Raw genomic sequence first — 14,291 nt, 5'->3', positions numbered from 1 at the left:
TGGTTTTAGCTCACTTATTTTTTTATCAGTGCGTTAAGTATACTAGTGTCCGCTTAGACGTCGTAATCTGCTCAACAAATATTTGTCCGCTAATTGAAGTGTCAGCAGCGTCAACCCCAAAAAAGTGTGCTATTCAGAAATGTGTAGGGAACAGGATAGTTCTGCGTTGGTGAAAGCGACGAATTTTCAATACCCTGCTGATATACTCTTAATTCATAAATACTCTTAATTCTTATTTGTAAGAATTGTAAGGCATTTTAATTACATGGTGTATTGTAATTCCTATTCATAATAGTTATCTTAAATAGAACTTTCTTATCTTATCAAACCCAACCATAAATGTGAATTGCCCCTCATTAACTGCAAATGAACAACCTGCCAACTGTTGCCCATTCTCAATGTCAGTCACTTCCTCAACCCATCAGTCCGTCAATATTTGTTTAGGCTGCCATTGCCGCCGTTTGAATTGTCATTTGGCAATTGTGCTTGTGTGTTTGTGTGCCGGGGTCTCCCGTTGGGTCATGTTGCCAGTGATTGATACAAATGCCGAGCCAGGACGAAAATGCCCCCCATCCCCTCCACACCCCTTCATACCTAACGAAGCCAACCAATTGTGGTCAAATGAGTGGGGGCATTGGTTGTGGGTGGGTGGGTGGTTCGGTGGAGTGCAACAATTGTGGCTTTTTCGGTCAGTTTGTGTGCGGTCACAAGGGGGAAACCAGGTGAGCAGCCGTTTAATGACAAACACAAGCAAGAGCACCTGGACATAGCTATGCTTTTTCGATAGAACGGAAAGGGGGCCTCGACATGTTTGCGTTTTAATTACAATCAAGTCGATGTCAGTTGGTTGGGTTTCCCGTACCCGTTTACTCTCCCATGGCCGTTCACATCGATGTCCTTTTTAAAGCGAAAGCGCCAACGCATTTGGCATTTCGTTTCGGCGTCATTAAGCTGAAATTAAATATTTCCACACGAGTGCTGGAAGGTCTGGGGCACAAGGCCCAAATAAATTGTGAATGTCGCTCAGTCATCATTAAGGCCGCGCCACGACAAAGACAAACAAGTGCACATGTCAGCGCCAGGACATTATGGCATACATTGCAACTGTCACTCACAGGATCCACAGGATACCCACACATACGAGTATACGTATGTATGGCTACATGGCACACCAAACTGACCCTCACACAGTAAGGAAAGGAAAGTGAGGAGAGAGAAATGGAGACGAGAACTTGGCCTGAAGTGTCCTGGTTCCGGTTGGGGCGCAAAAAGCCCGGCTAGCCGTTGACAGCCAAATATTTTATGCCGGACGGGGAGTTGAAACAAAGGGCGACCCCATCGCCTGATGAATGGTTTCTTACTTATTTATTTATTTGTTGGGTGGCGGACACCCGAAAAAAAAGCCACCCGTTAAATGATATGTAAATAGAGTGCAAGTGAATGCCACATGGCGGCGTTAAATTGAGCAAAATTAACTTTTAGATTAAATTGAAATGAGGCTAGAGCCCCATTGGTATCCTTGGTAACTCACCAATCGTTTCCGGTCTTGCTCACATTCTGCCTTTTCCTTCCGATCTGATGCGCTTTCGGTTCGGCCACCATGTTGACATCTGGAAATGGGAATTTGAAATGGGGTATGCTTAATGACAAAAGGCAATCTGTATTATATACCAAAAGTATATATAAGTACACAAAAATTCGGTGTTCTTTGAAGTCATTGTTTGGCAACACAAAGGCGGTCCTTTACATTCCCACTCCTTTCATTATGCAAATGAATAGACAAAATGTGAGTGATTAAAAATGCTTTGTTTTTTTCTTTCTATGCGCATGCTTTTTCATTGACCAACTGCAGTTCTCGGTTAATTCAATCTGGCTGCACCCCAATCATTAATCTTAATAAAAGTGCGCCAAAGCCAGAAAGTACATTGTCAGTTATTGTTTATGCAAAAAAGCACTGAAGCAAGGACAAAATACTATATGTAGTCGAAGAAGAGATGCTCTTCAAAATATAAATGCCAATCTGCATTTCCGGAATTAGAAAGCTTTTTTTACACAGTTTGTATAATATTATATTTCTTTGGTGTTCTTACATCGTATTTCATATTTAACTCTGTTTAAGTACTTTAGTTATTCTTTTCAATTCCCTAAGTGTATTCGAATAGCTTTACAAGCCCTAACCGCATCTGATTTTTTTATGAAAAGGGTGGATACGGATAGCTTTTCGGAAAGAGCCAGGATTTCGCAGCCCACGCTCGTTCATCATAATTCATGACAAAGTTTGAAGTGCGACGGCTGCGCCTCCAATCCTTTGGAAACGAGGAGCTGGGCTAAAATTCAGAGGAACCAAGAGCTATCTACAAATTGGTGGGTTTGGCTTACAAAAAGACAAAAAAAAAGAAAATACTGCAAGAAAAGCGGGCGTGAATGCTTTGAGACCTTCTTCTTTTTTCAGCTGCTCTATTTCCTTCTTGGCTTTTTTGTTATTTGTGTTTTTCATTTTACTGCCTCACTGTCCGACTGTTGGGCTGGCAGGCTATAATTAAGATTAAGGATAAAAGCGTAAGAAGGATTTGCACAACTTCCAGCCAACCATCCCCGCTGCTAGCCATCCCAGTGTAAATCGCTTTAGTTGGCCTGGCCGCGTTTTGCAGCGCTTGAAAGTCAATGGCGCGTAGCAATGAAATATTATGCCGGGCACTTCGTTGTCGGTTCTTCTTTTCCTAATCAGTGGAATTAGCATTCCACATTTTCGCATTTAGCGTTCTGCATTTGCATAAGCGGGAGAGTATTTTCCATGAGAGTCTGGCAATTTCACTTTGTTTGCGCGGCGCACGGGGCGTATGAATATGAAGCATCCGCCGCGTTGCCGCCAGAAGCAGCAGCAGAAGCATCATCAGCCGACACAGAGCACTAAGTGCATTAACTTGTTCTCCACACGAGACACGCACTGGAGAAGTGAAAGCAAAAAAAGAGTAAAAAAAGAAAGCAGAAAAGAGATTCACAGAACCGTCAACATGGCAGCTGCAACTGGCGTTGAATTATTTCATTAAACGCCGAACGACTAGACTGTCAGATAGTCGAATAGTCAGGGAAAACGGCAGATACAAAAGACAGTGAGTCGACTGTCTGGCACAACATTGAAATTTCATTAAAAGTATCGTGCCAAGATTTATGTCGGCCGCACTTTAAGTTTTTGCGGCCGGCAGCGACTTCCGCCCGTCGAAATACTCAGACATTAGTGCGGAGGGTGCCTGGAGATATGGCCACTACACATGCCAGGCCAGGATCGTCGGCGGTTCCTTCATTACCATTGCCTACAATGTGTGTGTATGTGTGTAAGCCATAAGCCAGGACAAGGCAACCCATCCGCACCTTCTTCTGTTGCCCCATCGCCCCCTTTGTGGCTTTTTTCGCGCGTTTGTTCGATTTCAGTGCAACGCTTCCGCTGCCGGCGGCCATTAACCTGACGAATGCCCCAAACTCCTTTCAGAGCCACATAACTGGCGATATCCCGCGAACATGCAACTTGGCCCAGCCGCGGACGAGAACGAGGGTTAAGGTCTAAAATGTCTATGCAAAGCAGCAGCCTTCGTTAGCGGCGATTTTGTGGGACGCAGCAGTTGCACAGATTTAAGACAACTTCCATGCGCTTTAAAGGTAAGCAAAGGTAACATGTCTAGACTAACATATACCCGTTATTCAGGTAATGAAAGTGAGAAGGCTGAATTACCAAAGGTTATACAGTTATAATCCACCATAACTTTTTAACATGCAGTTTGATTAATAAGCAAAGCAAAGAACAATTCAAAATCTTCAACAATATTTCTTGATTTAAATATTTTATTTGCTTGTCAAATGCTGAAATAAAATAATCAGAAAACGAGCTGCCTCCAGGACATTTAGCAAGACACATATCCTTACCTAATGTCTGGCTGAGGACCGTCTTGCCATCCTCGCCGTGGCAGGCATTCCGAGCATCGAATGGATTGGTGAACTGCACAAAGGCATAGCCCTTATGCATGGATATGCCTGCAGGATGTTTTTGGGAAATTCAGTGTAAGAGGGAAGGAAGCTGGTTGTTGGATGACAAGGACTTACCCGCGAGGCGGCCATAGATCTGAAACATGCGCTCCACGTCCGTTTTGGAGCACTGGAAGGTATTCAGATTGCCGACAAAGATGCGCGAGTTGACCGCCTGCGGATCCTGCGAGTTGGTCTGGTTGGACAGCTTGGACAGCTTCATGGTGGCTACTGGCAACGTCACAGATCCTGCCAAGGACACGGGCACGGGCGCAGCCGCGGCGCACCTGTGTTCAAATAACAAGAACGCAATCCTGGCGAAAACCCCGCTGTTGTCCCCCTAGTTGTTGTTCCTTTTTTGTCTGTGGCTAAGACGGGGCTTTTGTTGACGGCTTATTGCATTTGCAGTCGGATTGTTTTCCCCCCAAACTCGCCCGGCAGATTTTTCACTTTTAACGAATCCAAATCTGTGAGCGGCCGCAGATTGTTCGGTATCGTTGGAAAATCTGGAAAATAAGAGAAAAATTCCGTGAACAATAAATAAAAATCACATTCGCTTTTGTTTGCCGATGGGCTTAAAAAGTATCAATGGCCGTGTTTTTGTTTCATTTATTTATATGGGTATCGGTTTTTCACGTTGTCCTGTTGATTTTGGGGAATTTTTAACTTAATGCAAGGCAATTAAATTGCAAAAGCTTTTTCATTTAAAAATACTTTTTCATCGGTTAATACTTTAATATGCTTTCGAACTTTCTTTTATATAAATAAATAAATAAATATGCTTTGGATTCTTTGGAATTATTTTATTATTTATTGGAGCAGCTGTGCACACCCTGCTACTTCTTTATGTTTCTTCTAAATATCCTCTTCTACTGATGTCCTTTTGCCTTCACTGGAAACATGTTTTCAGCTTGTTATTAAATTAAATAACATTCAAAGCCATTTCATACAGGGACTCACACCCATTTACACACCCATTATCCTTCCTTGGAAAAAAAGGAGGCAAAAGAATACAAAATGGAGAAGAGGTGCCGAAGCGGCAACAACAAGGAAAAAGTGAAAAATTAAGCGTTTTTATTGCGCTTTCGATGCCAACAGTGCAGTGCGTCCTTGTCTGACACCCCACCCCATTCACTCCCACTCACCCACACCCACACCCTCATCCACATCACACCCATTGTGGCAACATGTGTGCTGAATGTGTGCGTGTGTGGCTCCTTTGCATAGTGTGCGTGTGGTAGTGTGGGTGCTGAAGGGCATTAAAATGTACAAAAGACGTGCATGAAATAAAAATAAAACATGCAGCCATAAAAATAAAATACTCGTGTACTAGCAAATTGTTAATGTGATTTTTATGCAATCCCCAACCCAAAGAATTTATTGCGGATTTATGGGTGTGCCAGTTGGTGTTAATTGTGAAAGCTTTTGGCGCTGAAACTTGAATCTAATAAAAGAAGGAGACTAGATTATTGAAATGGAAAAAACAGAACAGTAGTATCTATGCATGAAGTAGTATCAACTATAAAGTTTAATTACTTTCAATAAATTAAAATGCATTAGTGTAATTAATGGTGTCGCTTTTTATTAAGTTCTTACTAGCCGTAGAAATGAAATATACCATTTAGTACCTAGTCCAGTTTAGAATACAACATTCGCAACTCCGTTAGTTGTTTAGACATAAAACTGCATTACTTAGGTTGGTAAATATTCATTGATCGGTATCTACGGCTTTTCCCATCAGTTTTATTAAAAGCGTTTTCGCATTGTTTGGCATAAATCAAACGGAGGAACGAGAAAAGGAGTAGCGTGGAGTTGGGATATTCATGGCTTTGGCTGCATTGTGCGCCAGTTATGAGTGAAAGACTCTTTATTTATTATAATGGCATTCCTGCCTGCCAGTCTTCTGTCTGGTTTTCATCCATTCACTCACCCATTCAGGCATTCATTCACTCATTCAACGGCTCCTATTTTTGTGTCGCATTGTCCTTGCAAATGAAGGAATAACGCCGATGGCGAATGCACCGCAAACAAAACCCTCAGATGTGCCAAGTTGATAAGTTTGAAAACTCCCTTTTCATTTGAATTCCAGACGATAGAATTGATAAGAATTTGATGAGTATTTGATTATATTACATGATCATGCTACTCACAGCAACAGCATATTATTATTCACATTTGCCTTAAATAATTAAGCCTAAAAAGTTAGGATTTTCCACAGTGCATGACATAACAGCTTCCTCGAAGTCTGCTGTTCGTCATGGTGCAAATCCTACAACAATAGTAGCAAACACTCCTGCTGAAGTCACATTGAATAAACGTTTGAATATGCAACAGTTTTGGTGGCCTACTTTTCGTCCCTGTCGGCATATTAATGAACGCAACTTTAATTAAGACAACAATAAGGCAAGCTGACATATTAAAGGTGTCTGTGCTTAAGCCTGTGGACTAGTGAGTGTGGCAATGGAGATTCTCAAGTGCTGCAAGTGGTTAGTTAACTTGGCTTAATTATAATTAACTGCACTACGGAGCAAGTCAGCAGCCCAAGTTCAACCGCTAGAAAATGTGCAGGAAATTGCCGCAATCCCCACTTTCCACACCCTTTCCCTGCCCCTCTGCGAGTCCTGCCAGTCGTTTTAGGCGCAGGACAAAGGCTGCCACCGTGTGCACTTTTATTTTCCAGACGCCCGAGCGCAAAAGTAAATTAAGACGCTTCGTGGCAAGTGAGTTAGTAAAAGTCGTCGCCGGATAAACTTCAGGATGCCAACGTGGAGCTGAGCTGAGCCACATGTGAGCTGAACTTTGTAATTGAGTGTGGTAGAGGCACACAAACAGGAGTTGCACTCCGGAAAAGTCGCATATTTAATGCTCTGCTTGAAATGTTAAAATTGAAATGCATTCCACTTACAGCACTCTAAAAATCACTAAGGCATTTAAATTAGCCTGGAATAAGCAGAAAGTGTGCAACCATTACCTTGATGTGCCTTTAAAAATAGTTATAAAATTCTTGAGGAACTAAAAACATTGAGGGAGCGTCAGGCTTGAACGATAAAACAATTAGGATGTATTTCAACCTTCTCACCTTAGTGAATGGACCCTGCCAAAAAGTGCTTAATTACTTTTGCTGCATCCGGCCAGGCTCGGGATGCCTAATGCCCCGCATTGTCTACGGCTTAAAGTCAACGACTCTGTGGACTACATTTCGCTGCCTGCCTAGTTGAGTATTTCGCATTCCGCTCCCCGATACTTTTTAACCAGCAGTTTGGTGTTAAAGCGTTTTGATGGGGCCTCGACGTGCCATAAATAATGCAGAAAGCCATTAAGCTGCCGGAGTTGTTGAAGAGCCAAACGATGCGATGCTGTCAGGATTATCGGTGGCGAGCGATCAAATGTCAAAGGACACATTTCGTCAGCACGCCTGTTGCTATTTACTGCCTACTACTCGTATCGTATCATCTTGCGTTTTCTTTTTCCATCTCTACATATGTTTATATGGCAGACAACTTTTCATTTCAAATTGCTTGGGGCCAAGGGGGTGGTGGCAGGGTGGGGGGTGTGGTGTTGATGGCAACCCCAATAGCGCAGCACAAAAAATGAATAGACGCCGTGGCCCATTGAAAGCCGAAAAGTCAACAAAGGGGCACTCACACACCCACCGATCTGAAGCAGATAGAGCGACAAATAACCCCAATTGAAAGGGGGACCGAAATGTTGGAGGAATGATGATGATGGTGATGAGGATGGTGATGCCATGTGTGCATTGACAAGCCAGCAAACAACTTTATTCATAAGCAGTCAAACAGGACGAAGTCGGGCCAGGACATGGCAGACCAGGCCAACAAGGACCCGCAGACGTGACCCCGGTCGGGCCACACAGAATCCTTTCCGAAAAGCATAGAATCCACATGCGTGCACTGAACAAAACTATTCTCCATTAATATTAAAAGGATGGTTGTTTCTAAACCTAAAAGTAAATGGCACATTTGTGACACTTTAGGCATTCCGAAATAGGAAATTATTATGATTTAATAACTTTGATTTATTTAATAATTTAAGAATATTTAAACCTGACTTGAAGAATATGGCTCGTCCATTTAATTTAAATCAAACAAACTAAATAATAAAGTTAATATTGGATCATTTCTATATGACATTTCGTATTAGCAAAATATCAGCAAGTATCAGCAAAATATTTAAAACGGTATGAAGTTTGCCATTTCTCTCAGTGCATCGACTTGTGCCCAGAGATGACTTCACGTCTGGTGGCGATAACTCAGCCGAGTTTATGGAACTCGGACTAGACCAGCGTGGAAGGAGTCCAACTTTTGGGACATCCATGGCATGAAATTCATACTTTGTACATGCTGAATATTTTGAATATTTAAAAATTCCGGAAAAGTACTCAGAATTGTCGATAAGCGGAGAACGTGTCACTAGCCGAGCATTGTTGCTTTTTGTTTGCTGTTAATTTATCGTAATGCACAAAACAATTTACAAAAGAGTGAGCAAAAAAGAAACACAAAAAAACGGATACAAATATTTAAATATATTTACAGGCGTATTAAGTGCCAACTATTTGCATAAATAACAAGAAATTAATAACAAACACACGGCGCCATGGCAGCAGCCGCACAAAAGTTAATAATTGCCGCTGCTGTCAACAGGCTGTGGAAATGGGTGGAAAATGCTACTGACATGTGGACCACATATAAATGAAAAATATGCCGAGGGGCGGGGTTGGGGGATGGGGGAAAAAAGAAAACATCGGGCTTCGTAGCTGCAATACCATTTTATCACTTGACAGTAAATGCGTTTTATTGCGATGCTCATTAAATAAATTAAATTTGCAATGGATGAAGTGCCGCGGGGAAATCGGAAAAGTATTTAAACAATTCAAAAAGCCAAGGAATTCACGCTTTAAAACTGTGAGATACCAATATACGTGTTGATCATAACAAAATAAATAACAATAATTACCAACAGGTATTATTTTACTTCAAAAAATGTATACCTACAAATATTTTTAGCTAATGAGTATTGTGCATTATTATATATAATATTATAAAAATGAAATGGAAAAAAAGTAGAAACTAAAATTAAGTTAGAAAATGGATTAGACACACCACAAATATATTTCAAAACTCTGCTAATAAAGTAACACATTGTTACTGTTTGACGATGAAGCTTGTTGTGGTATTGCTGGTATTATCACTAACTGTTTCGGTCGGTGAAAAAAACAAATTAAGCCCCAGGATCAGCGGTGGTTATCGGGCGAAGGCCTATACAATCCTTTACCTCGTTGGAATCGTATACGCCAAAAGTCCACTATCCTCACTCAAATTCGGAGCCGGCACCATAATTTCGAATCAATGGATACTCACAGTCAAGGATGTTCTGGTGTTCAAGTACATTGAGGCCCATTTCGGATCAAGAAGAGCATTTTGGGGCTATGACATTTATAGGATCTACAGGGAAAACTTCTTCTTTCACTATGACAAAACGCGCATTATTGCCCTGGTTAAGTGTCCCTACCAAACGTTTGACCGTCGAGTGAGCCGGGTTCGCGTTCCAGCCTATGGAACAAGACACAACCGATTCCTCGGAAACATGACCATGGTCTGTGGCTGGGGAACTGAAAAACGACATGTTAGGCTGCCCGACTGGATGCGTTGCATAGAAGTGCCGGTCATTTCCAACGAAGAGTGCGAAAAATACTATACGCCATTGAAACCGTATGAGATGTGCACCTCCGGAGAGGGCTTCAAAGGAGTTTGTGAGGGCGACATGGGCGGTGCAGTGGTCACGATGGGCGATAATCCCACCTTCATTGGTATTATATGGCTCAGGCCCAGCAACTGCAGCATTGGATATCCATCGGTACACATCCGTGTCAGCGATCACATAAAGTGGATAAAGTATAAATCCGGTGTAGGATTCGGAAATCACCCCAAATGTAAATTACTTTGACTCAAAAGAGCGTAAATTCCTAATATGATTTATTTCAGAAATCGGAGAGATGCCATAATTATGCAGCCTATTAAAAAAAACAGACGAGTTAATCGACTATCAGATACCCCTTACTCAAATAGTTACAGTGCAAGAGAGAAATTTTAAAATTTTTTTGACATCGATAGAAATTGTCCAAACATATAAGAAATGAAAAAAAAATCTAAAATCATTTTTTAAAAATATGCACGCGGCAGTGTTTGGTGATTGGTGGATGTTACAGTGGGCGTGGCAACGTTCTGAAACAAACTTGCAGAGCGTAAGTGTCACTAGAACTTGCATGTCTAGTTTCGACTTTCTAGCTTTTTTAGTTCCCGAGATCACAGAACAGAACAGACAGTCAGACGGACGGACGGACAGTCATACGGACAAGCGGCCGAACGGACAGAAAGACGACAGATAGACAGACATGACCAGATAGACTCGTCAAGTGATCAAGAATATATATATATATATATATACTTTGTAAGGTCGGAAAGGCTTCCTTCTACCTGTTACACACTTTTCAACGAATGTAGTATACCCTGTTACACTACGAGTAACAAGAATAACAAAATGAATTCGACACACCACGAATATGCATTATTGAAAGCTATGGGAAAGTAACAAATTCTTACTGTTTGGCGATGAAGCTTGTTGTGGCATTGCTGGTATTATCACTAACTGTTTCGGTCGGTGAAAAAAACGAATTGAGTCCCAGGATAACCGGGGGCTATAGGGCCAAGACCTTTACAATTATATACCTAGTTGGAATCGTGTACTTCGAAACCCAAAGTTCACCACTGTTCTACGGAGCCGGCACCCTTATTTCGAATCAATGGATCCTCACAGTCAAGCATGTTCTGAGATATAAATACATTGAGGTCCACCTCGCATCTAGAAGATCGTATAGGGGCTTTGATATCATAAGGGTCTACAGGGAAAACTTCCACTTTCACAAAGATAAGCAGCGCGTCATTGCCCTCGTTAAGTGTCCCTACCAAAAGTTTGACCGTCGAATGAACCGGGTTCGCGTTCCAGCTTTTGGAACAAGACACAATCGATTCACCGGAAACATGACCATGGTCTGTGGCTATGGAACCTCAAAACGAAAAGGTAAGCTGCCCGAATGGATGCATTGCATAGAAGTGCCGGTCATTTCCAACACCGAATGCATTAAATACTATGAACAATTGAGTCCGTTTGAGATGTGCACCTCTGGAGAGGGCTATAAAGCAGTTTGTGAGGGCGACGTGGGCGGTGCGGTGGTCACGATGGGCGATAATCCCACCTTCATTGGTATTATATATCTAATGCCCACCAACTGCAGCAGTGGATATCCATCGGTTCACATACGGGTCAGCGATCACATAAAGTGGATAAAGAGGATATCCGGTGTGGGATTCTGTGAGTATCCCAAATGTTAACTGCTTTGTCTATAGAAAGTGAATGCCTAAATTGATCCATTTCAGAAAAAGGATAGATGTCGTAATAAAGCATAAACAGATAAAATAAACAGACAAATAAAGCGTATTAAAACAAATGAAGTATTCTGGAAACAAAGCAACCAAAATAACTTCTGAACATGAACGATTAGTTGTAATGTATTTCATGAATATTAATAAAAACATATCTAATAACTAAATTATTGTTAATATTCTGCAAAATGTAATCTTAATTCTGATACTTATTCGTGAAGTATATAATATAATACAACTGCCTCCTAAAAGTTTGCTGCAAAATTTAAACGAGCATTTTTGTTATATAATTTGGATTGTTTATAATGTAACAATTTAATGCGATTTGGGGATATTATATGTGGAGTTTTCCTCGCCCAAGCGTTAAAATGTGAAAAACTTATTGTTATTGTATCCACTGTTTGCAGTTGAAGCTCCACTATTTGCTTTATTTCGCTCTTTTCGGTTCAGACTGCGGTTCTTTAGCGCACATTCATTCATTATCGCCAGTCCCTATATGTGCATATATATATGTATATATATATGTATATGTATGGGTATATATATCTGGTGTGCGGTTCGTCTGGTGTGGCAATAAAAATGGCTTGAATATTTTTCAGTTTGTTATGCATTTTCCTGCCACTTGGGCAGCAACAACAATTATGAATAACTCGCTGCATAATGGCCTGCAAGCTGTTCCTATGAAATTCCTGGATCGATTACCGGGGGGGTGGGATATATATTCATATAAATGTATATATATTGTATGCATATATCACTCCGCCAATTACGTGGCAAAGGGAACTGAACAGGGAACTGGCAGTCCCGGCGACAGTAATCAAATAATTGTTGCACTCGCTGTCGTACGTATCGCTCTTTGGCTTTAATTATTTGCACAGTTTTCCACTCCGCAATGGACACGTCGTAATAAGGATATGCGGATAAAGTCCTGAATATGCAAACGATTACTTGATTAATGCAAAGCGGTTCATCGCTGCGTTTCAATTGAAAGTTTTTACTTTATATCACCAATCGTAAGACCAAAACGCACTCTATAAGCTTACATTTTGGTAATGAAAGATTTGTTGGCTTTTCGAATACCCAACCAAGTTGAAACTACATTTTTTCAGATCCAAGTATCCAGAAATTTGAATTCGAATGTGCCAGCAGCGCTTGTGTATCGAAATCCTCAGTTATTACACTGATTCGTAGATGTGAACACGTCTGGAGTCGCAACCAAAAGTGAAATCCCACAAACCAGGCCATAACAAAAAACATTTCTAGTTTCATTATTTTGTATAAAATTGTATATATGGCGTGTTAAAGAGTTGAGCATTTCATAAAAATAACTAAACAGATAGCCCTGCGGTGCAACTCACCATGCACGTTCAGCATATAGTCTACTCTCGTACAGCAAAATTACCGAGTATACTGAACTTCTCGCTCCTGTCGACCCAAAATTCGTCTCCATTCCTGGCATTGCGATGGCCTACGACTATTGCACTGGCTCCACATTGCCAGTGTTCATCAGCCACTGTGCCCCGTACAACTTTCTGCGAGAATACCGTCTAGCGTGCGATGATAGGAATATACCAGCTATGACGCTGGTGCAAGAAGCCCGTAACGCGTGGCACTCACTCAGTGCCCAGGAGAGGTCCTTGTTCAAGGAAATGCCGTATCTGATGGCACGTTTCGGACAATCCAGTGCCTCGGCGTTAAGGCTAACCGTTAATGTCCTGTCGGCCAAGCAAACCACTGTGCGCCCGACGCACTGTGATGATGATCGGTCCAGAAATCGGAGGATCCATCGAGGGAATGCCAAGTTGCACAGCAGGAAGCGGCAGCAGAAGATGGGTACAGTTGGCAGGAAGCGAAGTCCAGGGATTGGTAGTACCAGGTGTAGGGCAACCACCTATACTCCCCAATTTCACTGGAAGAGAACCGCCTCTATTTCACCCAGATAACCCCATTTCACCACTGATATGACAGGAATGGAAAATATAGGTACACTTCAATCAAATGCGTTTTATTGCCAGGTTTATGGATCATTTGGGTTTTTGGTTGGCAAAATATTATGGTTTAAGTAAATAACTTGGCTAAAAGGTAATTCGATAACTGCATTATTTGCTGCGCTTATCGCTTTTCAACTTATTTTAACACCATTGTTTTAGCCAAAAGCTTTCGATTGGTTAATCTATTAAATTACGCTGTAATTTGAAAATTAATTCGAAAAATGTTTTAACTCCCCCACTTCCCCGTGACCCTCTGATAACCTTGCAACAACGCCAACCCACCCACTTGAAATCGAATACGAAATCGAATGACTCACCCACGCACTAACACAAACAAAAACAGAAACAGAAACATTTATTCCACTTGAGCGGACTTCATTGGCGATTTAATTGTTGCGGATTTTTTACAATAAATTCCATTAAAAACTTTTTGAAAATGCATATTATTGAAATTCATATTCATGCCCGCTGCTCGGATTGCTGGAGAGCAAATTTTGTGGCGCCTATTTAATTATCCAATTACAGCAGCACCATCAGCAGTGCGAGAAATTAACTTAAATGCGAAAATATTTGCCGGCGGCACTTTAAACATTTCCATTTGAAAATCAATGCGAAAATGGGCGTGGCATGTGGGCTGGTTGCTGAAAATGGGGCGAAATGGGCGGAAGCCAAAACACAAACACGAAATATTTCGGCTATCACTTTTCGCTGAATGCGGATGCGGCGGATTCGGTGGATTTGGTTGAATTCAGTTTGGGTTCTGTTTTTGCTGTTCGGTTTTTACTGTCGATATTTTGCACTGTTTGCCAATGTTATTTGT

The 14,291-nt window shown here is 41.5% G+C and overlaps 4 protein-coding genes across 4 annotated transcripts in view; 3 read left to right on the top strand and 1 right to left on the bottom strand.

Moving 5' to 3' along the window:
* LOC122618650 (transcription factor kayak) overlaps positions 1-14,291 on the bottom strand; it is a 32,346-nt gene that overhangs the window by 5,160 nt on the left and 12,895 nt on the right. The window contains exons 2-4 of the mRNA XM_043795233.1: positions 4,099-4,526; positions 3,922-4,029; positions 1,532-1,610 (exon numbers count right to left, since the gene is read on the bottom strand). Coding sequence (XP_043651168.1) covers positions 1,532-1,610; positions 3,922-4,029; positions 4,099-4,243 — 332 coding nt within the window. The 5' untranslated portion in view covers positions 4,244-4,526. The remainder of the gene's footprint in view (positions 1-1,531; positions 1,611-3,921; positions 4,030-4,098; positions 4,527-14,291) is intronic.
* LOC122618652 (serine protease 1) lies at positions 9,190-10,208 on the top strand. Its single transcript, XM_043795236.1, has 2 exons — positions 9,190-9,970; positions 10,023-10,208. Coding segments are annotated over exons 1-2 (777 nt in total). The 5' UTR covers positions 9,190-9,195; the 3' UTR covers positions 10,025-10,208.
* LOC122618653 (serine protease 1) lies at positions 10,650-11,647 on the top strand. The gene is made up of 2 exons (XM_043795237.1): positions 10,650-11,409; positions 11,475-11,647. Coding segments are annotated over exons 1-2 (762 nt in total). The 3' UTR covers positions 11,477-11,647.
* On the top strand, positions 12,647-13,474 carry LOC122618656. Its single transcript, XM_043795239.1, has one exon. It carries the CDS (start codon positions 12,944-12,946, stop codon positions 13,421-13,423), a length of 480 nt encoding a protein of 159 aa, XP_043651174.1. The 5' UTR covers positions 12,647-12,943; the 3' UTR covers positions 13,424-13,474.

This window comes from Drosophila teissieri, chromosome 3L, assembly GCF_016746235.2.
Source record: "Drosophila teissieri strain GT53w chromosome 3L, Prin_Dtei_1.1, whole genome shotgun sequence".
In the NCBI taxonomy this organism is placed as follows: Eukaryota; Metazoa; Arthropoda; class Insecta; order Diptera; family Drosophilidae; genus Drosophila; species Drosophila teissieri.
This window is presented reverse-complemented; position numbering and strand designations above follow the sequence as displayed.